The 26,272-nt window shown below is 40.3% G+C and overlaps 1 protein-coding gene across 7 annotated transcripts; it reads left to right on the top strand.

Annotated features, from left to right (window-relative positions):
* The first annotated feature begins 9,457 nt into the window (after nucleotides 1-9,457).
* Nucleotides 9,458-25,903, top strand: tead3a (TEA domain family member 3 a). 7 transcript variants are annotated; one of them, XM_085442998.1, is made up of 14 exons: nucleotides 9,458-10,665; nucleotides 12,133-12,380; nucleotides 17,712-17,776; nucleotides 17,939-18,001; nucleotides 18,092-18,154; nucleotides 20,538-20,549; nucleotides 20,950-21,060; nucleotides 21,154-21,197; nucleotides 21,310-21,371; nucleotides 21,461-21,594; nucleotides 21,692-21,862; nucleotides 22,330-22,470; nucleotides 22,609-22,761; nucleotides 24,208-25,903. In XM_085442998.1, the coding sequence occupies exons 1-14, from the start codon at nucleotides 10,634-10,636 to the stop codon at nucleotides 24,319-24,321; spliced, it is 1,413 nt and encodes a 470-aa protein (XP_085299124.1). In that variant the 5' UTR covers nucleotides 9,458-10,633; the 3' UTR covers nucleotides 24,322-25,903. The 7 variants fall into 7 exon arrangements, with proteins under 7 accessions (XP_085299124.1, XP_085299125.1, XP_085299126.1 ...); XM_085442999.1 differs by lacking the exon at nucleotides 18,092-18,154 and having other exon boundaries at nucleotides 9,459-10,665; XM_085443000.1 differs by lacking the exon at nucleotides 17,939-18,001 and having other exon boundaries at nucleotides 9,459-10,665.
* Nucleotides 25,904-26,272: the final 369 nt, after the last annotated feature.

Here is a 26,272-nt window from a genome sequence, read left to right on the forward strand (position 1 = left end):
TATTGTTGCATCTCACCATGTTCATACAGTCAATAGATTTTTTTTAAAGAAGCTCAAACTGGCTTGAGATTTCTTATATACGCTGTTGGACTTTTGTTTTTCAAGTTCTCTCACCAGAAAAAGGATTCCTGGCAGACTTCCTGTCTTTTTTGACATCTCTGTTCTGCCCGTTTTTCTTTGCGTCTCCCCTCAATCCGTCCTCTCTCCCTCCATTGGGGATAATATCAGCCCTCGTGAGAGGGAGGGCTTTGAGAGAGTTCAGCTAAATGAATCAATGAGCAGGGAGGGTGGATACTTTCCCCCCCTGCCTTTGGCATCCTTCCCAGGTTTCCCTTTGCTTTCTCACCCGAGCATGATAGTTCAACACCAATGCAGATCTTGGATCAGCGAGCTGTCGCCTCTAGATGACCTCAATCATTAGGAGAGAAAACATAAATCCATCTGCTCATTAATGGCCGACCTTCTCTGTAGCCAGCTTGCGGGCCAATCATTGGTGCTGAAGCGGGTATCCCAAGCCGAGCCAACCAATCAGCACTCACCTCCGAGCTGATGTCATTTTGAAAATACTGAGTGTAACTCTAAAAAAACCCAGGAACACTCTTCTACCATTCGATTCAAGCAACCAATTACAGACAAAAAGCAAAGCTTGTTTCGAGTGAAACGCCTAATTCGTTGTCGCAGCTGCTGTAATAATAGCGGCGGAGTCCTCTGACTGGCCAAACAGATACCAACACACACATTACCAGAGGCTTCTCTCAGTCTTCAAACACCAACTGCGGACACAAAGCAGACCACAATAGCCCAGCTTCTCTGCTTGAACACCACAAGTCTTTTCTCAAAGACAGGACAATGGACGCACACACACATACACACACGTTCATACTGTACACACGCACGCACACACACACGTGGTGTGAAGAATCCGGTTCTTCTATGGAGGCTCAGATTCAGGCAGCAGGTTGGACAGCCCCTCAACCCTGACGTCACGTCTCCTTTGTTGTTTATGAATTTATTTCTCTCCTCAGCTGAACTCTCTGAACTCAAAGTCCCCACACCCCTCCATTACTTCCCTCCCGCCCTGTCCTCAAGCCCCTCATTTACCCCCTGCCAACAAAGGCGGGCAAATACAGTATGGCTTTAACAAGGAAGAAGAAAAGAAAAGGAGAGACGGGCAGAAGGCAGACACAGAGACGCGAGACAGAAAGATCGAGAGAAAGGAGCTCAGATGTCTTTCTCACTTTTTCTTTTCCTCCTTTTCTTCTTCGATCGCTCTCCGTGTGTCTTCCTGCTTGGCTTGTAAAAGTTTCAGCTGCGAGGCGGGCCGGCCTCTTTTGGCAGCCCTCCAACTCTCGACTCTCCTGTCCCCCTGCAAGAGAGAAAAGGAAGGGAGGACAAATATAGTCACAGCTAGACGGCACTGTAAAGTTGTAGATACAGATGCACTCTAAATGCACAGCAGGTTTTTCTTACACACACTTCACACTAATCCATAAAGGAAGAAAGCACCGTGGGGCATTTTGTCAACATTTGCCACCAGTTTTCAGTAAAGCATAATCCAGCGGATAATAAGTAAACTACGTGCTAATCACTGTGTGAGCCGCCGTGTGTATTTTCAAAAGGCACATTGTGATGTTTGCCTGCCTTTAACTGGCTCTGCCAGCTGAATTTGATAACTGTGTGTTTTGGTGTTCACACCCAGTTCACACAAGGACGCGCCGCCCGTTTTATTTCTCCTGGTATCAATAACCTGAGCAACTCGGGTGCTTGCATGCACAGTTATATTTACTGTAGCACACAAAAACCTCTACCTGCCAAATATTTGCATTAATTCAAAACACATAACCTGTGTAAATGGGCCCTGTTTCAAAGTCTAGGCAGACACACACACAGACACACACACAAGACTGACAAGTTACACTGTTACTGATTTACTCACCTTGGTTTTCGTGCAAGATCACACACACCGATACTTCTAATGCTGATGTATTTACTCATAAACTGTATCCTAATCAATTAAAAAATGAACTTATATTGTGCTTTACTACTTACTATATACTTTATAACAGGTCAGGCTTATTTACAGGTTAAGTATCTTCTCTTAATATAGGTTAAAAAAATTTAAATAGATATTTATTAATTTTTTCTGATCTACATAAGAAAATACAAAATCATATTTATATTTCGACATTTAACAAATAGGGTTAACTTAAGTAAAACATGTTATATATAGCTGCTCAAAAAAACATAAATCATAAATCAACATGAAGAGTAGATTTAAGAGGCCTTAGCCTCAGAATTATTACATTCCCTCTTCTATTATGTGTAAGGATAAACTTAGCTACTGATTATGAAATGTGAAATACTGTAAATGTTTATTGAATGCTGGTCTACCTTAGCGCAACATTGAGTCACCTTCAGCTAACTTATCTCTAAAAACTAAATGTAGCTTCTCCAGTAGCTCCTTATTAAACTAGATGTTGAAGAGCATTTTAAACACAGAAATTTTTAAACAAAATAAATAAATAAATTTAAAAAACGCCAAAATAAAAGTTCACGTTTCCTAAAATGACAGATAAAGTTTGCGCTCACCTGTGGGAGACTCTAGAGGAGAGAAACAGAGGCTAGCCCCACTAGCTTGTAGCCTGACTGTAACTTATATAGGGATGAAAGGGGTCGCCAAAGGGGCTGGACATGTGGGCCTATATGAGCAGGTGTAACCCAGCAGTTAAAATAGGAAATAGTAAATAAAAAACGTAAGCGTGAGGTTAATTTGTATAAAAGAGCATCTCAACAAACACGAGCAGCTCACTGACTGTGGTCAAAGTACCGTTTTTTTGTACTTTGTTCAATGGAGATTGATGTGGCGCTCCATCTAGTGGTAAAAGGGGGTAAATGCATACACTCTTTGGCTGAAGATGTATCATTGTGGACCACTTAATTTTCTGATTTTTATTTTTCTTACAGGACGATATTGCATGTTTTAGCTTAGATAAACAGAACTGTATATTTCATTAATAGTGTTAATAGTAACGGTGTGTGGGGGAGGGATTTCTAAAGGTCCGTTCCTATGCAGCACACAATGGCTTTAGAAGGTGAGTAAAAGTTAGTATGATGAATAATACATGTAAAACTTACCAAAACTTGCTTGGTTAGATTAGCTTGCATAGTTTCCAGGGTAGATGCATTCAAAATTGCATTGTGCATTTCCTGCCATTCAAGAAAGTTTCCATTATCAAGTGTTTCCTACAATCCGGAATAATCTAGCCTCCAGCACTCTGAGTGTGGATGAGTATTGAAGGATAAGAGAGAGAGAGGCTTATTCAAGATAATTTAATTAAAAACATGCAACACAAAAGCAATGACAAAAAATGAAATAATAAAATGAATGAAAATGAAACATAAATAATTTAGTCATTGCATTAGGTTAGTAATGTCAAAGCCCAAGGGAAGAAACTACTGGTGGCATGCTACTTGTGTGCAGCTTGTCAAATGGCAGCAAGGCAAACAGGTTGTGACTGGCTATTTAGCCTACTTGCAGTAACAGAATAGAAAATATAATCTTTTAAAAAATGGAGAACCTCTTCAAAGTTCATAATAGCTATCCCTTTTGTTTTGAATTTTATACCTCCACCTTTCTGCTCAGTCACTCTGAAGTGTTTCTAAAAGCTCAGTGAAAAATGAAATACCTGATCTCCACTTCAGCCGGAGTCCTCACTGGGAAAGGATAGCACTTTGTAAAGGCAGGCTGAGATGCAGACATGTTTGCACATGTCAAAATTAAACCAGGAAAATTCAGCCAATGTTTTAAAAAAGAATCTTACTGCTGCTGTGTAGTTTTCTCTCTGATGTCTATCACCAAGCACCAAATGTTTCTCAGTCACTGTGACTTGCACAAATCATCCAGATCGGTTTTGAAATCTTAGATTTTTACCATCAGATTTCTGGTAATGCCATTCTTCCTAATTCATCTACAACTAAAAGATCAAGCATATTCATGCGTTTCCTAAAATCAGAGGGCTAATTAAAAACAAAACAAACCCACAATTTGCCACTTATTTCTTTGGTCAATGCAACTGACAGCTGTCATGCTGTCCTTTTAAAATACCCATGACTAAGGTGCTACTGCCCTCCAGTGGCCACATGAAAGGACAACCCCAGACCAAGATGCTGTCAGGGGGTTAAAAGTTCTCTTGTCCCTACTGGCCCTGCGCTTCTTCTTGTTCACCATTCCTGGGAGTTTAGTTATGCTCAGCCTTTCCTTTTCTTATGTGACATTTGAGCCATACATTTTAGCATTAAAGAATCCAACCAGATACAGAGAGGGCAGGTAGATAGGTCTTAGGGGGGCACAGTTGGGGGTCCTGCCCCAGAAATATATTCATTTCCTGCCTTCTCCTGGGTTTTTGCAAACCCATTTTTCCTGCCTCTGTTTTTCTCTAATCTAAGAAAAGCACAAAACACTGACACCAGGTGGCAGTTTAGTATATACTAAATACACTGCATTGGTGCCCCCAGGCACAAAAACCTTAAGAAATGCACAAAACAAGGTGAGCCAATAGTTTCCTTAGGGCAAGGCACCTCATTAGTTATCAAAATGAATACCAAGCAGCACAAAGCAGCATGCGTCTTCCAATTGTATATTGCGATTCAATTAAAATAGCCCATGTCACTTGTTATACGAGCCCCCTCAGTGATCCTAAGGCAGATGCCCATTTGGACCTGGTAGCTAATTCAGTCTTAGTATCTATGTAGGGGAGACCGGGGATAGTTGTAACATTTTTGACATTTCTGTCTGTAAATTGGAGCTCTTTTAAGGTAGTGGATTCAAAATGTAATGCAAAGTATTTACATGTCTCTGCTATTAAATAGTCAGAGCGTTCTCACTCCCGAGGCGTAACATGTCGACGTTTTGTCACGTCCCGCGGCGTTCCTGAGGAACGCGAAAGGAGACCTTCGGCGTTCTTATGGTACGCGGCGGGTTATGGCTGGAATCCAGTGCAATGACGCTCCCGCGGTAATAGACGTTCCAGCCCTGTATTCCAGCCCTAAACCTAACCTTATCCCTAGCCCTGACCATAACCTTATTCCTGACCTTAACCAGGACTTTAATTATGTTAAATAGCGTGTTTCTAAGCGATTTGAAGAAAAAGAGCGAACATGTGTAGGTTCAGTCCAGACGGTTCTCATATTCCCTCTTTTTCCGAGGTCGTCATTTAGGAACGTGGTGGGTAGCCGAAAACGTAATATGGTGACGATTTGTCACCTAGCGTAAAATGTTACGCTTTGGGAGTGAGAACGGGTTGAAATAGTGCAGCTATTTTCTCTGCAGCACAATTACCCATTGCATGGTGTGGCCTCAAACACAAAGAGTGAAATGTTACAATTAACCCCATAGTCTGGGTTAGTTGTAACACATCCTGGGGTAAAATGTAACACAATGAAATAAGGGTACTAACAAAACATTAACATGTAATCTTTGTTTATTCAACACATGAATGCACTTAGAGCCATTTATGTAGCTGTGTGTGTGTGTGACAGAATGCAGAAATCTAGCTTTTGAACATATTCCAACCCCCCAAAAAAGTCAAATTATGGAATTTTCTGCAACTGAATATTTCATTAATTTTGGTTGGTCTTCCTTGAGTTTGGCCTCATTGGCTCAGTGGGCATTATAACCTACAACTCTTGCACCAATTTTGAACATAACAATGAAGCTGAAAAAATGTAGTTGTTCACCAGCATCGCAATTCCATTACTTTTTATCATGGCTTACCTTGGTGTGGTTTGCAGAGTGCTTCAGAAAGATGAGGAAATCTGTTTCTTGCACCCATCCTGATTTATTTCCACTACCAGTACTTCCTACTGGTCCATCTCTGACACAGAGGTCTGCATAATGTATGTGTGGGAACACAAACAGTGGAGGAATTGTGTTGCCAATGGCATTAACCGCATATACAAAAGCGACCAGTGAACCTCTCTCTGCTGATGTCGTTGCCCCAACTTGTTTAATATAAGTTAAAGTAATAGTGTGGTAAGTTGTAACATCTGCATTATTGTTACAACTAACCCAGACTGTTGCTGTTACAACTGACCCAGACTCCTATAGCCATGAACTCGCTAACATTACAGCCAACGGCTAAAACATTAGCACTAAAGACTTACACAGAATATATCCCCATAGACATACAAATAACATAATTCAAGTTTGATGAGTTTAACTGCAAAGCAGATGATGCTATTAGAAATTGAAATAAAGTAAAAAAAACTTACTTTTTGGCATACAAATGACTTTTTTTCATGTTAAATTGTCTGTGTTTGACAAAATGTGCTGATTTTTCACATGTGATAGCAGAACTGAATTGGGCATGCACAGGATGAGTCACATCATTTGAAACTTAGCCCTGATTGGAGAAATTGGAAGTGTTACAACTGACCCACGTAACAACTATCCCCGGTCTCCCCTACATTACTTTGCATCTTTTCATCATTCTGACTAAGTAACAACACAGTGGTAAACCGTTTCCTCAAAACAAAAGGGCAACAATGTTGAACCTCTTGGCCAGCTGAACCCTGGGTTTCCTTCAAAGACATTTTTGTTGTTGCACCGATGGTTTGTTGATTATTCTGAACAAACCATAGGTGCAGATTTAGCGGCCATGCTCTGTCTCTCTGTACTGGCCATGTGATTGACTGCTGACCTTGTCGGGGTGCCCACACTGTCTTTTCTCCAATGTCAGGTGGGGCACAGTCTAGCCCCCCCCCCCCCCCCCCCCCCCCCCCCCCCCCACCACCACCACCACCACCACCATCTCTGGTAACAAGTTAGCAAAAGAAATGATTTTTTTCCCTGCCTACCACTCTCAGGGCCCTGAAACATCTTGGCTTAGGGCCTGTTAAAGCTTCACTGCTGGGTATATAGTACCACAACTACAGAACACTGATAGACAGACAGAACTGTAATTAATGATATTCAAAAGTTAAAGCAAACGTGCAAATAATGCGTGTTCTCATATTCAGAATGAATCCTGAATGGAGCTTTATATATTAACAGTAGTATTTCTCCTGCAGTAACCAAAGTATGAGGTCCGTGTAGACAGGAGGTGCATTATCCAGGGACCTAACCATCCACCCCGATGGCACGCGATATGTAGTGATTTTTCCTAGACAAAAAAGTGGCATTACGACTACCACCTTCCTCATATCTCCCTGCTATCCCACCAGGAGTCTGATGTCCGGGGAGGAGTTTGCCTTGGGACCCACAAAACTTTTGCGTGTGTGCGTTTCGACGCCACGCCTCTGCCTCCGTGCGTTTTCCTCCGCGCGTTGATTTCATACCAAACTCATACTTTGCATTCCGCCTTTTTCTGTCAAACGCAGCTGTTTTGCCCTGGAAATACTCCCGAATCACGAGGCTACTTTTCTACAGAAAAAAGGGGCACACAACAAAAAGCGTGTGCCTGTAGGAGCGGGGCAGGAGAGCCGTTGTGAGGTGAGTGTGCTCTCATATAGTTCTTTGTTGTGTGTAGCAACTTTTCATGCTGCAGCAGCTGCTTCGCTTCGAGTGTGCTGGAAGTTTTGGGATATTTGACATATTTCGCATTTTCCCGCTGTGCCTGTAGTGATTCAGGGACTCACGTGTTTAGCAGGGAATTCCTCTAATAGTTACTCAAGCATTCGTTCTGTATTCGGCTAGTTTAATGCGTCTCTCAGACTTAGTTTGCAGTTTATTGCAGTATTATTAGCTCCCAAGCTAGCCAACTAGCATGTCAGTTCGAGTGTGTTAGCGGTGGCTTGCTGGTTATATATCCACTGAAAAACAGAAAATAACTGGTCGATAGCATACAATGACTACCACTGGAAGTGCTTGTGTGCGGTTTTTAGGAACTTTTATGGACAGTTAGTTGGAAGTTTTTCCGCTTTGGGGATCAAAGGGATATTTTGCCAACTCACACTCGGCTAAACCGCTTCCAAGCGTTCACCGTGATTTCATTTTCCCTCTGCATGCTCGCAGATGGGACTCATTTCTTGCTGCTGTGAAAGTTGTATCAACATGTGAAACTAAGAGTCGTAGGAGTTTCAAAGGAAAGGCCATGGGAGAATTTACAGCATATGTGTGTGATCTGATTGCTTTGTTAAAATTGTGTAAGATGTGACCATGTTAAGGTTATCCGAGTGTTTAAAAGAGTCGATCGGTTTACTGTCTATATCCATAAAGCCTCTCGGTACTGTAGTAGTCAGTGTGCAAAGAGTTCATAGAAATCTGTGAAGTTTTGGTTGTTCATAATGTCGACGGTGCTCCACTGGGAGCAGTAGACAGCCCCTAATGTGCATGACTTTTCGGTGTTCGCTGATCTCATAGCTTTATTTAGCTCAATGCTGTACTGGCCTCCTCGTTGCACTAAAACACCTGACCTTTTGACCACGGGTGCTATATTGAAACAGGCAGAGCCAGCAACATATGTGCTCTGTGGCCAGTATCCTAACTTTGCATCACCACTGCTCTTGACAAATCTGTGGCCATGACAGCTCATCCGATTTCAGAACTCCTAACCAAACTGCACAGCAATGCTCCCAGTGCTGGTAATGCAAGTCTGTGATTGTGGTGTATGTGTTACATCAGCACTAGGTTTGATTATTTAAGCCAAGTTTCCCCCTGGGATTTGTTAAACCGTCTGTGAGCTCCCCACCATGCTAAAGAAAAGGGTATTAGATGATTGACGCCCCCCCCCTTAATCAAATGCATAAACTAAGTTAACGTTAGAGTAAATTGTCATAAACATAATTTTTGTCATTACACCAACTAAGGTCATACTTCATGTTAACACATTTAGACTTCCTGTGTGAAAAATCTCCGTTTCAGATTATTACATGTGTGTGCTGCTTATAACTTTGTATATACAGAGTGTCTGTTTTTTAAAATGTATATTTAAATGTGTGTTGCCTGGTAGCCTCACATCTGCCTACAGTATCTTCCACTAATGAAAAACGTGAAAATGATGAGTAATATTTTTTGACATTCCAGAAATGTATCTTAGTAGTTATGTATTAAAGTAGTTCGATTTAATTTATTTATTTAGTTTTAGCAGTTTAGTGGTATAGACACTTTACTAGGCAACACCATTTGCTTAGCTGTCTAGTATGCCACATATGCTGACAGTATTTTCAATACTAGAGTCAAGTCATTCACATGGACAAACCATGATGACACCATATGTCATGTTGATATCATGCTGATGTCATGTTCCTGTCCTGCTCGTGCTGATATCTTATATTGGTCAGGCTCTACTTACTATACAGTTAGCTGACCTGAAATGTATGTAACCTAAATCCCACTGAAGAATATAGGAAACTTCCTTCCTTCTGTCTTATTAATCCTAATCAACCAGAAGCTCGGGCTTTAGACTGTTCTATATGCACACACACACACACACACACACACACACACACACACACACACACTTTCACTTTGATTTCTGTCAGGGAGAGGGGATATCTCTAATGTGGTCATCTCAAGGGCACAACTAGCTTAGAGCATGGAAGCCCCTCCCACCTTCTGTTTGGATGGAAAGGCCAATCAGAAGAAAGTTGGCTTAAATGGAGGGTGACCTAAAGGAGGAGAAGGTGGAGGTAGAAGGGCCTGCTTTAGACATGACGAGGGGATGCACTGAGGGGCTTCACTAAGGCTCATTTTAAGATAAATAACAATTGTTTTTCAAATCATGACTCATGCAAAGCTACTCTTGTTGTGGTCATTATAATCTTTTTGTCTGTGAACATGAAAAGCAATATGACATCATGATGAGTTTGTTCCAGTCAGGACAAAGAAACACCTTCCCAGTTGCAGACGTCCCACAGTAGAGCTTTCAGGACAATCGCATCCCACCTCCCTCGAATATCAAAATGTTCTTTTAGACTTTGTGCTTGCCTGACCACCCCGCTAGGCCTTTCTGATCTCTATGGCAACAGCTCAGTCCAGTCAGTAGTGATTGAAACCGGGAAGGCCCTGCACACAGTGTGCAGAATAAACCCACCACAGCAGGGGAAGCTCAGCGACCACACTGATCCTCTGTGGTTCCTCTGTGGCAGGGACCATATTAACCACACTCTGGAAAACATTACACACCAGGCAACATTCATGTCGCATATGTGTGTCTGTGTTTGAAGAGACTTGGAGCATCTTCAACAATAACAAAAGAATGTGTAATTTCCTTATGTGGCCTACACAGCCAAGGTTGGAGTCTTCTAAAGTTTGTGTTGCCTTTTAGGCTAGTTTCTGTGTAATGAACAGCTAAGAAAAAGGAATAGCTGGTCTCATCTTCACTAAGCGCAGTCAGTTAAATATTTAATGTATTACATCTTGTGATCTCATCTTAATAGTGACACATCCTGGTAGTGTCCTTCTTGACCCTGGATAGTGTCTTTAAACATTTATAAACCCTTAATATTTTGGCTTGTCACTTGTTAGGTCTTTGACCACGGGTGCCAGAACTATTAATACACACCGTACCCATGGACGCTGTAAACAGCTCAAAGTGAATCTGATCTCGCTCTTGGTGTGTAGACACTTGTAGTCGGAGAAATCTGTCGCTATTCTCAACAGCCGCAAAGTTGATCTCAGTCTCGTCCATCCATCATGATGTCAGTGATGTGGATTAACAAAACAAGGTGTGTGGTTTAATTTTCTTGAGCTGTCAGTGTGCCTCAGATTCCCTGTGTTAAAAATAACAAGTTTAAAAACAATGAAACAATTTCTTTTTTTAGCAAAATGCTTTATACACTGCTGATCTAACTTAAGTTTTGGGGGTTTTCTGTTCACATGAAGGGATTAAGAGTAAGGAAATAAGCTCTTAAACCTGTACTACATTTTAATATGGGAAAAGTGTCAAAACGTCATGTTTTACTTGTTGTGGAAACCTCGTTCCCCTTCTCTAGGCTGCATACTACAGTCTAAAGATGTTCTGTGCTTTTAACTGCTTAGGTTGTCCACGTTTGGCATTACAAAATAATGTACATGCATGGCGACTACACTTAGGTTTGTTCAACTGCTCAGTAACGGAGCTATCTAATCAGGCAAGCGCATGGCAGTAATGCATTTAGGCAAGTAGAAATGTTCAAAGCAAGTATCAAAATGGGGATGAAAGATGATTAAAGTGACTGTGAACAGACAGGCTTGTCTGAGGATTTCAGAAACTGCAGATTATTGTCAGATAAAGGGAAAATGCCTTGTTGATGTCAGAGGCCAGATGAGAATGGTCAGACTGCTTTGAGCTGATAAGAAGGTAACAGGAACTCAAATAACCACTTGTTACAGCCAAGGTTTGCAGAACATCATCTCTGAACATGCAGCACATTGAACCTTAAAGAAGTGGGCCTACAATACCACTTTGAGTGTTTCTATTAGCTAAGAACAGGAAAGCAAGGCTAAAGTTCACACAGACTCACGTAAACAACATGAAAGCACGGGTCCACCCTGCCTCGTAACAATTCGTGGTGTAACTGTCTGGAGGGTGTTTTCTTAGCTCACTCTAGGCTTGAATGGGTGAATGAGGCAACTTGCATGAAGCACTTCAGGTGCTCAGGTACAGAAGAAAAAGCACTCTATAAGAACCGACGTGACGCTTAAAATGTCCTTAACTGCAAAAATGAATTAGCTGTGCACGGTTTACAGTTTTTTTGTATAGGACAGAAAACGGCTGCATCCGTTTCTCAAAATCTTGCTGCTTGCAGTGCAGTGTAGCTGTGACAACAACAAATCTGTTTCCTAATCATGTTTTGGCTTCAACATGGAAGGAAACATGTTAAAACCAGGGTTCAGGGTAAGTTTTGTAACAAGTATTTGTATATTTTTGTTAGTCCTGGATAAGGGCTTTTCCTCAGTTGCCTGTATTTCTGCCTATTGGTTTAAATTTTAAATTCAAGCTGAGTGTAATTGTGTGAATAGTATAAAAGTGAAAGTGTGCACTTCTCTCTATTGCTCTCTGGCCTCTTCATTTGTGAGGAGGGCAGACAGACAAAATGGAGAAACCTTCTTACAGCCACCACGCCCCCCAAAAAGCATAACACTGTAACACTAACGTGTCAGATCCAGTTTAGCGGATCTGTTCCACATTTATCTTGTTTCGTGTGTTGTAGGTGTGTTGTAGCTGGAGCCGTCATCATTGCGTCGGAGTGGAGTTGCCGTGGCAGCCCTGATGGGGCGCAGGAGGAGGGTGCCAGTCCCAATGGAGAGGGACTGGGAGACGGGGCGGACCGCGGATTGGACGGGGATCCTGAAGGGGTGTGGAGCCCAGACATTGAGCAGAGCTTTCAGGAAGCTCTGGCCATCTACCCTCCTTGTGGAAGGAGGAAGATCATACTGTCAGATGAGGGGAAGATGTATGGTGAGGAGCAGCAACTTTCTATCCCTTTCCCCTCTAGTTTCTTCTTCGATATTGAAATGAAAGCTCAAACAAAACATATTCAAAGAAGCTGTAATATATAACTGACTTGTTTGTAAAAGATTTGACTTTAATTTGTCGGTTTCCTTTTTGGGTTTAAATAATTTTCTTTCGATGACTGTGTAAAATTGCAGATATTTAAATTTAATAGAGTCAATAAACATAAAGCAATGACTGTAGCAGCCAGTATGACATGTTTGTTATCTGTAGGCACCCTTTGCTTGACCCAACCATTTTGGAATAAATAAAAATGATAATAATAAAGGCTTTACATGTATGAACACTTTATTCCAGAATTTTAGTTCTTAGAAGAACCACACCAAAAAAAACCAAATTTTAATCAACTGCCTGCACTTTGGGACAGAGTTGGTTTTTGACCCCTGTGCAGAATCACCTTGCTTTATGCGTAGGTGATCAGCTCGCAGGTATTTTCAACAGGCTACGTAGTTTTTTGTTTCAGAGGACAATCTGCAGTGATAAGGTTAAAGGAAGGAGCATGTTGACTTCTCATGTCAACTTGTAGTTAACTTCTGAATAACTTCTGTTGTTCTGCATAAATGGTCTGTGAAACACCAGGAACAGATTTGTTCTAAATGCACACAAGCAACGTTTCATGTGTTTGTTTTTTATTAGGATTGGTTTAAGATGCTGCCTGTGAAAAGAGCTCTTTATTTTGGCTTTTTTCTTACCTTATGAAACCCTTGTGATCCTTTTTTCTTTTTTTTGAAGGGGGGAGTTGAGTGTTTGCACTCTGAATCAGACTGTGAAGCATTTGTGCATTTGTAAGGGTGTTCAGCAGTGAGGGGAGCAGGATATATGATACCAGGTGACAGAAAGGGAAAGTTTGTTTCAGCATTGTGGCATTTTCTCCTTTTGTGGAAGCGTGGGGCTCAGTGTGTTGGTTGACCTTCCCTGCTTCCCTCTCCTTTAACGAGGATTGTCCCGTTGATGTATGCTTACACTTACTAAAAAGCAACACTGAGACTGAGCGTAATATTAGCTGTACAACACCCAACCTTGCATCGGTGCTTCTTAATACTGTGAGCTACTAAGTATCCATTTCAACTTTTGCATAATTGGATGTGACTTTTTATGTTAAGATATTGTTTAATATAAATGATAAACCAGTTTAGAGGATATAAAATGAAAACCACGGAGATTTATCAGCTATTTTTCACCTATAGTCAGATGTGGACAGGTGTTCCAACATCACCCAATATTGCTAAATGAAAATACATCTCATGCCTTAAAGTGGTTTGTGTGCATAAACACTCACACTAGTGTAAAGGAATTAAAACTACGCAGTGCTCATTTAGCTTATCGGCACAAGTGTGAATTAACTATTAAACTGTTATGAACACAGCATTAAAATTATATACTGATTTCATAGTAACGCGAATCTCAGTGGGTGTTTGCTTTAATTATCCTTCTTGAGCTAAACTAGGCCAGTCGTAATTGATCCAGCCTGCGTGCTGTCTTTGGTGGCAGTCATATGTTACTACCATGATGTCACCCTGGATTATAGTGCCAAGCAAGTATTTCTAAATAGGGATGATCAGCAGACTCGGTGACACAGATAATGCAGCGCGCGTGTGTGGGCGCGTGTGTCAGTAATGATGTTTTAATATTGGATTGATATTTTAGTTTGTTGAAACTTAACACTCAGCTTCTTCATCATCTATCTCTTCATAATCATTTGGCAGTTAGATGGGTGCTGGATAAATACTCTAATGATTTAATAAGTAATGCAGATGAAAAATAATATACTAACTTTGGCATCTACTGCTTTTAAATCACACCACACCTATATCCATCGTTATTAGACTTTGAAAAACATTTTCAGCACACGGTGACAAATATCTTGGCTTTTACTTTAGGGTTGTTTTTAAAGATTGATATATGCATATTTGGTGTTTTTAAAATCCACGTATTTATCCTTTTATTTCAGTCATGTAAAAAACTTTTTCTAACATCTGCTGTGTGTAGTGATTAATCAGTCCTTACTAAGACATTATGGCAGTGTAGTTAAAAAATAAATTGTTTTATTGTCACAAGTTGTGGATTACTTGTTTACGCTCTGCCTGACTCTACTCCGATCAGATTGTTACCTTTTTAGTGTACCAAACCTGCGATGCCCAAAGTTGCCTTGTACCCTCTAGTGCCCAACTGTGCAACATCAAGACTCAACATGATTCAGCTGTGGGGGGTTTTTCATTGCATCTTATTTTCATCTCTATCCTTAATCATCCTAGCATGCTGCACATCCTTTCCAGCCCAAAAGCCACTCAGAACAAGTCCTGTTCTCCTTCCTTAGTTTCTAGTCTTACATACAACTCACTATAAACCTTTTCCTTTGCTTTTACCACCTCTTTCTTTGCTGGATGACTAGCCTTCCAATACTCCTGCTTTCTTCATCTATCCAACCACTCCCCTTTGACTTTTTCTTTGCTTTCTTTGAATACTTTGTTGCATGTCCTCGTTTCACCATGGAGTCTCCTTTTCATCATTTCTCTGTTCCCTTCTGGTAATACTCTGTATCACTTTATTCAGTCTACTTCAGAATTCCTTGTGCTCTTTTAACGGACAGCCAGCCTGTGGGATTACACTCAACACCACGCCTTCAGCTTGATCAGTTTAAATTTCTGACTCTCTCCACCTCAACAACACTCTTCACATACTTTTACTTGAAATTTCTTTCCTACTTCATTTCACTTCCTATCTACACCATGGTAGAACAGTTGGAATCAACCTCTGTTTCTTCTGGTCTTCCTTCCCCTCCATCTGGTCTCTTGCACGTATTATCGTATCCATCATGTCGGCCAGTTCTCTCCCTTTACCCGTCATAGTTCCTGCATTTAAATTCCTCCTCAAACCTCCTCACTCCTGCCTTTCCGTCTTTCTTGCTGCCTTCAAACACGCCTTCCCCCTCTCTTCTTTCTTTGTCTTCGGCCAACAGTACCACAGTTTCCACTGGCACCCACTTAGCTAACAGTACCAGGGGCTGTTGTTGTTCACCCAGGCCCTTTCCAATCAAGTATGGAAATTACATTCTTGATGATCCGCATGTTTGATTAGGCAAAGATTATATTCCAGGTGCCCTTCCTGATGCAACCGTCACATTTATCAGGACTTGGGACGGCCCACTATGAGTACACTGGTTTGTGCCCTCACCTTGTGGCTCGGTTATATTACATATTTATAGTTGTAGCTTATCTTGCCTTATATTATAGCAAAATAGATCTGACATCTAAAGAAAGAGCTTTTACCCTTATGTGGAGTAGTGGCAGGCTGCAGGGTAGTGCATGTGTCCTGTTTTGGGAATTGGAGCAGACTGCTGTGTCTGAGTCAGCCCCTTCTGTTGATTTTGGGAAATTCTGTGCTCTGGTAACTTAACAGTGCTGATGTGACTCATCTGAAATCCCTACAGCGTCACAGCCTTTTCCAGAAAAAAGGATGATGATGATGATGATGATGTTAGTAAGTGTGCATGTGTGCTAAATGATTACAGCTGTGGGATCAGTCTGGTCACCTTTATATTTAACCGCTTGCGGCGTGCTGTATAATGGGTTACTTAGAAGTTACAAGCGACGAGCAGATCATCGGGTGTGGGTTGGAACTGAGAAGAGGGAGAAGGAAAGAGCTGACCAGGCAGTCTGTGCTGACCACATTTTGGAAGTCTGTTAACAATATCATGACCTCTCCTCTGCTTTTCTCTCCATTCCCACCATTTCTTCATCGCTTTTGAATGTCTGCCAGCAAGCAAACGCAAACCTGACTAAAAATTAATACATGCTATTCTTAATAGAAATGTCTTACAGCCTGAGAATAGGAGAACTTGACAAGTCTTTATGGGGATTTATAAGAATCTCACTACCTTGGAGACACACACTTTCACACTTAAAACATTTCACCATAAGTGGCATCACATTGAGGTTTTATTTTATGCTTGCAGATACAGACAGTGGATTCAAAAGTATGCACGGCTTCATTTTAGAACTTGACCAGTAAGTTCGGGACAGTCTAAACATAAATTTGAATGTCACTGTGACCACTAAACTCAAACAATAAGGACTCTCGGTCCAGCCATTTGTGTTACGATTGTACTTATTGTATTTTACGTTGTGAGACACAAACTACTAGACCACAACCACATTTGGCTTCAGATTCAAGGCAAATGAAGTTTAGCTTAATGTGGAGTGTTCACCCATGTCCGCCTGTCTTTTAGATTCATATTTGTTTCAGTGAACAAATGGGATGCAACAAGTGGTGCAATTTAACAACTTTAATATGTACAGACATATGTAGGAACGATGGTCCTTTTTTAAAAAACTTATTTGCTTTACATTGCCTTTGTCATACATCAACCACAACAGTCATAATTAACTTTGGCTTTAAAAAAATGCAGCCATTTAGATTTGTTATTGTAAATTTCTTTTGATTACTAGGACATTCCTCCTCAGAAAATCGCACAGTTCAGTTTTGGAGCTGTGATTCTGTCTGTTTTTGCAGCATCATAAAAAGTTACAGGGTCCTACGTGGCTCAAGCAGCAGAGGGAGCTACTGCCTGGAGCTACTTGCAATCTTACTATAATACATGAAAGCTCTGTCTACCTATCTGACCACAAAACCCTTCTGCATAATGGGAGCTGAGCTGGCACACAGTAGTGATGCCCTCACGTTGCCTAGCAACCACCTACACGTGGGCTAAAACGACCCATTTGTTGCATTTCTGCACCTGCGACACCATTAAAGCAAGCTTGGGATCATTTTCATTTATTTATATACACAAAGCTAGACACGTGCAATATATAGTCATCTTGTTGCTTAGCAACCACCTAACAGCCTCAAATAACATTTGATATAGTAGAACTGATGAGTGAATTGATGCTGTTTTTTAGATTAAGTTGATATGGTTCCTTGATCATTGAAAGATTTAAATACATTTTATTGTATATCAATAGTCATGTCACTCCCACATTTACCTTGTAATTTTTTTACCACTCCTGTTTTCTTACTTTTCTCAATGTCATTATGCAAATCAGTTTGTCAGCAGCACAAACAGCCCAAACAATACTGCAGCTTGGCCACATACTAGTAATGTAAATACTAGAGAGTGACTGTTACAGGGAGACATTTGAATATGCCCATGCTAAGTCTGCTCATAAGGTGTGAGCTATATCTGCCCAAACAGTGCAGTTTAAGAATAACTTAACAATTGTATAACGTGTTTGTTTTTTAGTCATTCTAATTTTATCAGTTTCTATGTCATGTCAGGTCGAAATGAGCTGATAGCTCGCTATATCAAGCTGCGAACGGGGAAGACACGCACACGCAAACAGGTACGCACAGATATTTGTGTCGACTACGACACTGATCTGTTTTATGTAACATTGTAACTTGTTCCACCTTGTTTAAATGAATATTTATGGACTGTGTCTGTTTAAAATGATGAAATCATTGTGTAAATGTGTGTTTTCACGGGGGTAACCCTGGGTCCACAGGTGTCTAGTCATATTCAGGTTTTGGCACGTAAGAGGGTACGAGAATACCAGGCAAGCATCAAGGTGGGTTCTCACTGACTATACTCTACTCCTCTCTGTAGTCACAGCCTTCTTCTTTTCTCTTTCCTTTTCCTTCATCCTGTCTTTCCTCAGGTCTCTAGTCACCTGCAAGTCTTGGCCAAGAGAAAGTCTCGCGAGATTCAGTCTAAGCTGAAGGTATACATGCTCACTGACTTTGCAATGCTAGCCGCTTCGCTTTGCATGCTCAGATGTAACTTGACCCAATCTTAGACGCAGATTTTTCTGCTGGGGTACTACCTGTATTGGGGGAATCTTTACTGTCAAAGCCGACTCCCACCACCTTAAAACTACAACTATATTTAACTGTATTTTCCAACCATATTCATGAGACTCGTGCCCTTAAAACTGGTGCCTTGCTCTTAGTTCTTAACATCGGCCATACGAGTCTCCAGGGAACTGCAACTGCTAATCAAATTGCAGACGATCAATATAACCTTCATGGAGCCTTTTTGTCGAGACCAGTAGAAAACTTTGATGGACCAAAGTTAAATCCAGTATAGAAGGACTTTGCTGCATGATTGGAATATAGTCAGTAGGGCACAGACATTTATTTATTTATTTTGCTTGTATTGTCTAGTATTGCACAGTGCACAAGTTTGTTTTCTTGAGTGTTTATATATGTTTGGCATCATTTTTATGCATGGCTGGTACGTTGGTCATTTCACTTGGATCAAGTTTGTGGCCTTAGACAAATAATTGCATGAGATTAGGTTGCTGGCTTTTGTTGACCACTTAGTTTACAATGCTAGCGGCATGTAACCTACATGCATGCCCCCATATCAGTAAACATGCAAGGTGTCTTTAATGTGGCCATTTGAGGAATTTCAAAAGTTTTCTCCGTTGATTTTTCTCTTTCTTTAGATTCTTGCTCTTGAACATTTCCTACATTTCTTTTTATCTTTTCTCTCTATTTCTTTCTTGTGGTTTTACCATTCTCTGTTCTACACAAAACAAACCGTCATTTTACACCAAATCTGTTGAACCACCTGCTCTCCTGTACACATGTGGAGAGTAACCTTTATAATCTCCAGATATAAACAAAGGACTCAGTTTTATGATGGAACAGATCAGTAGGACATATCCTGCTCTTTCAGTATAAGGCAGTACTTTTGACTACAGTTACAGCTGATTTCACCTTTTTCACCCATGAAAATTTCATTCTAACTTGAAAAATGAACCTAAATTCATTAACTCACGACACCAAAGTGAAAATTGTGTTTTTAGGTTTTTGATTTTATTTATTTATTTAATTTATTATTCATGTATGCGCACATCTGTTTATTTTCTGACAAATTTATTTAAAGAAATAGTTGAAATAAGTATGTCAAAGCATTTGGACTATAAATTAAGTTCTTTGTGGACATCAGTCACTTTTGATTGTTGGCCATGCTCACATGGATTGTGCAGTTTATTCTTTCTGGGTCATCCGCTGACATTAGCTGAGACTTTGATGGTGCCACCAGCACTACTCCCAGACTAATCATGAATCATTTGATCCCATATGGAAAAGATATATATAAATCTTATAAAGTTTGTATCTGTCTTGTGTGAAACTTGTATGAAAAGCATATAAGAGTGAAAACAGATATAAGATCCCTTGAAAAATTATATAATGAAACTTGTATGTTTTAGTAAGTATCCAAAACAATGTATGAAAGTAATGAGAAAGTGGCCACTTTCATGAGTAATCACATATACGTTTTTACTATTTCTTTTCCATATGGGATCAGTGATTGAGTCTTGTTGAGATGGTACTCCTCTCTGCAGTTAACTAACTGAACACCGATTAGTTAGCTTTGGGTTCTATCGAAGAAATACTTGCTTCCGTAGTTAAAGAGAAAACTCCAGGATGTGCTTCTAGGAACACTTCTAGCATCTGCTATCTTTTAAGCTGTGGTCTGCTAGACTGGTGGAACGGCAGAGAGGGACAGGGGGAGACTTAACAAACTGGTCAGGAGGACCAGCTCTGTCCTGGACTGTCTGCTGAAGTCCATCGAGCAGGTTGGGGAGGAGAGCATGTTGTCTAAGCTAACATCATCATGGACAACACCTCCCACCCCCTGCATGACACTGCGAGCACTGAGCAGCTCGTTCAGCAGGAGACGTTTACACCCACAGTGTAGGAAGGAGCGAAGGACACCCCCCCCCCCCCCCACACACACGTACATATCTCTGTACAATTATTATACATATTTCTGTACATTGTTATCTCTATATGCGAACTTCAGTTGCTTATTTATATAAGACCACTTTGTGTCTGGCTTCTATATTTTATATTCCACTTGCCATAAGAGCTGCGTAACAGCCAAACTTCTCATTCGTGGAATAATAAAGCTTTATTCTATTCTATTCTATTTAGAAAATAAAAAACTTTTATTCAGACATAAACATGCAAAAAGTGAATGTATCTAAATGTTTTCTGAAGTATGAACAAGGCATATTCCTAACAATGATTTTGTGATCTGCTTTTACTTTGAATGTACTGAAGTTAATTAATAAAATGTCTTTTTTGCCATAGGCCATGAACTTGGTAAGTTTCGGTTATGCAACTACAGTTTTCTGCTTCAGGCTTCTGTGTTGTGTGGTTGGCATCACATTGCTGCTAGTCCACAGTTGCAGTTTTATTGCCAAACTCAAAAAAACAAAACCCTGCTTGTTGCTCTTTCGTTTTAGTGGCTTTAGTGAAATACTGGTGACGGTTAGCTCTTCTTACTTGGTTTGCCTCCTGCTTCGGCTCCCCCTCATGTGCGCTTTGCTTTCTGCGCTATTTTTCCATATAGTTGCTGCATCATGCTTATGTACACTACATGTTGGCTGGCTTGCTGTCTAAAGTGGCCTTTGGAGTTGGCTGATCTTGGAATGATAACCTGCATTTTATTGTGACGTTTCAGAGTTTTGTCATTGTGTTTTACTTTGTCTTTGTCATTCAGGACCAGGTCTCGAAGGACAAGGCGCTGCAGACGGTGGCCAATCTCTCATCAGCTCAGATCGTCTCTGCGAGTGTAATGAAACCCCAGACTCCCTTTCCTCCACCAGTCAGAGTGAGACGCTAACACAAACACATCTGTTGTTTTCTACTTTTCGGGGTAAACGTGAGCAAATCGTTTTACTCAATCTGTTTCTTCTTTGTGTAGTTTTGGCCCGGCCCTATGCCAGGACAGCCTGGGCATTCTCAGGAGTAAGTATAGCTGGCACATACCTTGGTTTTCTGTCTTGAAAATCAAACTTTCTTGCGTAAGCAGGTACATTTACTCATTTTTGGGGTTATTTCTTCTGTTTCGTTTTTACAGCATCAAGCCCTTTGCACAGCCGCCGTACACTACACTCCCAGCCCCCGTCCCTGCACCTATCAGTAAGTGTGAACTTGATTTGCACAGTTTTTTTTTTTTTTTTAATAAATATTGTTATTTGAATTGTTTCACAGTTTTAAATGTTAAACAGGTTATGAGGCCTTGCCACCCCCTCGACCTGCAGCTATAGCAGCTCCTGTATGGCAAGACAGAACCATTGCCTCTGCAAAACTACGGCTACTGGAGTACTCTGCTTTCATGGAGACTCAACGAGACAGAGAGACGGTACAGACAGCCAGAACCTTTTGAAGCAAGAGTCCTCAATATAAAAATTTTTCTTTCTTTTTACCCTCTTGGACTTATTTCTCCTTCCCTTCTACAGCATAAACATCTGTTCGTGCACATTGGCCCATCAAACCCTGGCTACAGTGACCCAGTGTTGGAGTCCATAGACGTGAGGCAGATTTACGACAAGTTCTCTGAGAAGAAAGGAGGCCTGAAAGAGCTTTACGAAAAAGGGCCACACAATGCATTCTTTCTTGTCAAGTTCTGGGTACGTAACCAACAACACTAAACCATTTTAGCAAAGAAAGTCAGCAAGTTCTAATCTCAAAAACTGAGCTGGCGTTTAGGACATGCGCACTAACATGCTTAAGTGTTTACACTAGATTACTTTCACTTTGTTAAACAAAAAATTGGGTCTTTTGTAGAGTTCATTTTGCAGTCTGAGGTAATAACCTGCTACACCACACGGGGGAAGCAAAGCCAGTGTAACACTAGAAATTATGCAGGAAATTACTTTTTCACTTTTTTGTTCTTAAACAAGTGTTTTTAGTTGCATTATTATTATTCAGCAAATCAAACACAAGTTCTTGAATAGTTTCTAGCTCGGTCCATGTAACGTGTGAGTATTAAACACTACAGTTATATTCTTTGGTGGTGACGTCTTCATTTATTTTCTTCTACCCCTTTATTTTTTGTCGCACTCATTCTGTGTCCATCTCATTCTCCTTGTTTTAGGCGGACCTGAGCAGTGACATCGAGGAAGGTTCTGGCGCTTTTTACGGCGTGAGCAGCCAGTACAGCGGAACAGAAAACATCACTATCAGTGTTTCAACAAAGGTCTGCTCCTTTGGTAAACAGGTGGTGGAAAAGGTTGAGGTGAGAAAATTATTCACACATTTTAATAATGGCTCTTATTTGTTGAATATATGTACACATACTCAAATATATTTTACATTAGACCCCACCTGCATGTGTTTTAACTGCAAATAACGCATGTGGATTTCTCCTAACCAGACTGAATATGCACATCTGGAAGGAGGAAAGTACATGTTCCGCATCCATCGCTCACCCATGTGTGAATATATGATCAACTTCATCCACAAACTCAAACACCTGCCGGAGAAGTACATGATGAACAGTGTTCTGGAGAACTTCACCATTCTACAGGTGTGTGTGGGTAATCTGACCACCAATACAAAACCATACACTGTTTATAAACCTGCTTTGGTTCATAGTGTGAGGCAAGATTTGGTTAATAATTCATATAAACTATTATGTGGATAAAATGTAGAGTTGAATATCCTTCGGCATCATTTAAAAACAATTGTTAAACTGAACTTTAAGAATTCCTGAAAACGGCACGAGGGGGTTACAATCAACTGTACATTTACTGTATTGTACACTTTTTTTGTAGCTTTGCATATTTACATCGACATAGTGGATTTTAAATTGGGCTCGATGCTGAAAATCTTGTGAATATGATAACTTGAGAACAAGGTGATGTAGGATTCACACATTCATAATATAGTCGTCTCTACTAAAAATGGCAGAGGAGTTTCAACACCAGTGACCTTGACCTCAAGATCAGAGGTCAACCTTTATGATAATAATGAAATAGGTGAGGAACAGGCCTCAACTGACTGCCATGGTCCTTTCATGACAAAGTAAGCAGACATGATTTGACACTGAGTCCATTCAAAGTGCTCAGTTTCACTTCAGTTTTATTTCTATGACTCGATACACTTTTACATCGTAAATTAAAGACCTAGAAGTGATTAATTTGTATTTTCTAGTTTTCACTGTGTTTTTAAACATGAGGCCTAAAGACATGTCAGTGTAAGTGCGAGAGGCCTTTATTGCACTGGGGGGGGAGTGGCTAAATCAGTAATCTGGTACATTGTTAAAAAGGAGTGTACCAGCCAAATATTGACAGACCTAACTGCATGCTTATGACAGATTAGACCAGAAAGCTTTAGAGAGTCTGGCTCTCTCGGGGTGGAACCAAGATTAACAGCTCATAATCTGAACCATAACATATCTTGACCTGATCTCCACCAAGTCTACTGAAAAACTTCACTGACTCTCAAAACAACAGCAGCTGAAACCTAGTGCAGCATGTCCAGCAAGTAAACAGCATTTGGTGATGTGCATGAGTTTTGGGCTTCAGGCAGTCATTCACTGCAAATGATTTTAATCAAAGTATTAATACCAATTCTTAGATATTCATAAATGAGGTGAGATCTTAGATATTTGTGCAATTCATTTTGAACTAAATATAGAAATAGAAATATAATAATAATAATAATAATAGAAATGTAAAAATGGGTGTGAGTGGGTTATTCCAAAATGTCTGTAAAACCCCTTGAATTAAAGCTTGCAGTTTGGTCACATATTTATTAATTGATTGATTTTATTTATTTTGAAATCCACTGTGGTGGTGTCCAGAGGCAAAAAACCCCCCCCAAAAACAAATTATAGGCCTAACTGTGCACAAAGGTATTTTTGCACCTTCTTAATGTAATGAACTGAATTTGAAAAGGTTTTGCTGCACATTGACAAATGTACTTTCTCCCCCCTCAGTGCCTTTCTTGTCTTTATTTGTGTCTTTGCTAGGTGGTGTCCAACAGAGAAACTCAGGAGACTCTGCTGTGCATCGCCTTTGTGTTTGAAGTGTCCACGAGCGAACATGGAGCGCAGTACCATGTTTATCGACTAGTTAATGACTAGCAGCATGTTGTGTACATGCAGAGACTCTTCACGGACTTTTTGATACTCACACCATAAACACTATTTCCAGCTGAACACTCAGAATTGCTCCTCTATTCTAAACACACGTGTTTCAACAGACCAACCGTCACACTGTAGTCACGCCTGTTGTTTATGGTTTCCCATTGCTGGAACATGTATGATGTATGATCATATAACAGCATCCCTCTGCTTAAACCAAAAGAGTCGGCAAACGCAAAGGTCTTATATACATTAGATACTCCTTTTTTTTTTTTCTAATTGGAAATTGAAAAAACCTTTTAAAGGGAATCAAGTTTAACATGCAATCCTTTGATCAACAATGGAAGACTGTGTGATGCACTACAAGTGGATCTTTGCATTTGCATCACAGGTGTGACTGATGTGAGATGAGTTTGAATATAATCTATGAAAACAAATATTCATCGTTCATGTAACCTGCCACAAACACTATTACTTTTACAGACTGCAGTAGCTCTGCGAGGTACAGTTTGAATGAGTCTACATTGGAATAGCCTCTGTTACCTGTTTAGTATGAAATCGTGGACTTCAGTCAGCTCAATCGAAGGTCCAAGGATACTGCATAAAGTATAAGTGAGCCTCATGTAAAGAAGAGCATGTTGTATTTATATTTGATGTTGTGTCAAAGTGTAAAGAGGGAGATCATTTTAGGAGTATTTGCTTTCTCTTTGTAAAGGTTTCCAGTGGAGGACGTGTTTTCGACTGCCTCACTTGTCGTTTTAAACAACAGAAGAATTCAGACAGTCTCAGACTAAGTTCACGTTTTGCTCTTTGCAGCATTTTTAACGACAGAATCACCTCCGTGGACGTGCAACTATTTTTACTTTGACTGTGTGGGCTTGCTGCAGTACTTCTACCTCCATGCGAGTTGGGATAAGAATGTGCTTTGATTTCTAAAGCCTTAAGCTGAGGAGCACTGATGTATAGGACACGTACACTACGCTTGTAACGGTACTGTTTGTAAGCCAAACCTAAGGTAAATAGTCCATTTTTGTAAAGATGAACTTTTTTTCTTTCTTTTTGTATTTCACCAGCAAAGCAAAAAAGTGTTACTGTAAAAATGTTAAAGGACGGGTGTTCGGGGTCTATCTGTTTTCATATGCAAACAATGGTATGGTACAGACCTCATTAAGGTCGCCAGCAGTGCACTGGGATAGATTTTGCCTGATAACACTAACGACTATCCAGCTGACACTTTTTTCTTTTATTCTATGTAATGTGTTGGATTATTGGTACATTTGGCTTTTCTCTTTCTTTAGTAAACCTCACATTTTTTACTTCCTATTACACTGTCATGGCCTCTCTGTGCAGGATTATCTTTGCCTGTGCCGAAGAGAATTTGTCATTTGACTTTCTATCATGACACTAAGAGCTAGCTGGCTCTATATTTTCTTTTTTTTTTAAAACATGAGATCATATTTTAATACTCACTGTGTGGTCAGCCAAAAGTGTTTTATTTTATAATTGCGTGTACTGTTTGGCTGTGCCTCGTCACTCCTGCCTGCTCAGTGAATTAAAACTGGCTATACGCTGTACCTGTAAAGTTACGCGTTGGTGTCTTGATCATAACGTTTAGACAGATGAGAGGAAACGAGCCTTCCTGGGTCTGAAAATAACAAATGGTAAATATCATTTTTAATCCACTGTTCCTAATTTATATATTCTGGTTGATCATGTCCACGTGCCTAATTGCTCTGAGTTCCTGCCAGTTAATTGGCTGAATTGTAATCTGGGTAAACGGTCAGTTGAACAGGTGTACCTAATTAAGTGGTCGCACCTAATTTAAATTAGAATGGAGCTTTTCACTGTTGGTACATAAAACATTTGTTAAATGTAGTGTAGGAATTAATAAGACACTTTTTTTCTTTCAAAAATAAGGAAATATGAGCATAAGCAATACTACAAGGTTTGT

This window comes from Copadichromis virginalis, linkage group LG20 (assembly GCF_057382275.1).
Source record: "Copadichromis virginalis isolate Kocher_CV1m ecotype Utaka linkage group LG20, C_Virginalis_male_GT1.1, whole genome shotgun sequence".
NCBI classification, from domain to species: Eukaryota; Metazoa; Chordata; class Actinopteri; order Cichliformes; family Cichlidae; genus Copadichromis; species Copadichromis virginalis.

What these genes read in the sequence shown, in the direction of transcription:
- tead3a (XM_085442998.1), top strand. Translation starts at nt 10,634, where the DNA reads ATGATGTCAGTGATGTGGATTAACAAAACAAG. An exon ending in CCTTTCCTCCACCAGTCAGA is followed by an intron (nt 21,061 to 21,153) that starts GTGAGACGCTAA and finishes TTCTTTGTGTAG; the next exon opens with TTTTGGCCCGGCCCTATGCC. An exon ending in CAGCCTGGGCATTCTCAGGA is followed by an intron (nt 21,198 to 21,309) that starts GTAAGTATAGCT and finishes TCGTTTTTACAG; the next exon opens with CATCAAGCCCTTTGCACAGC.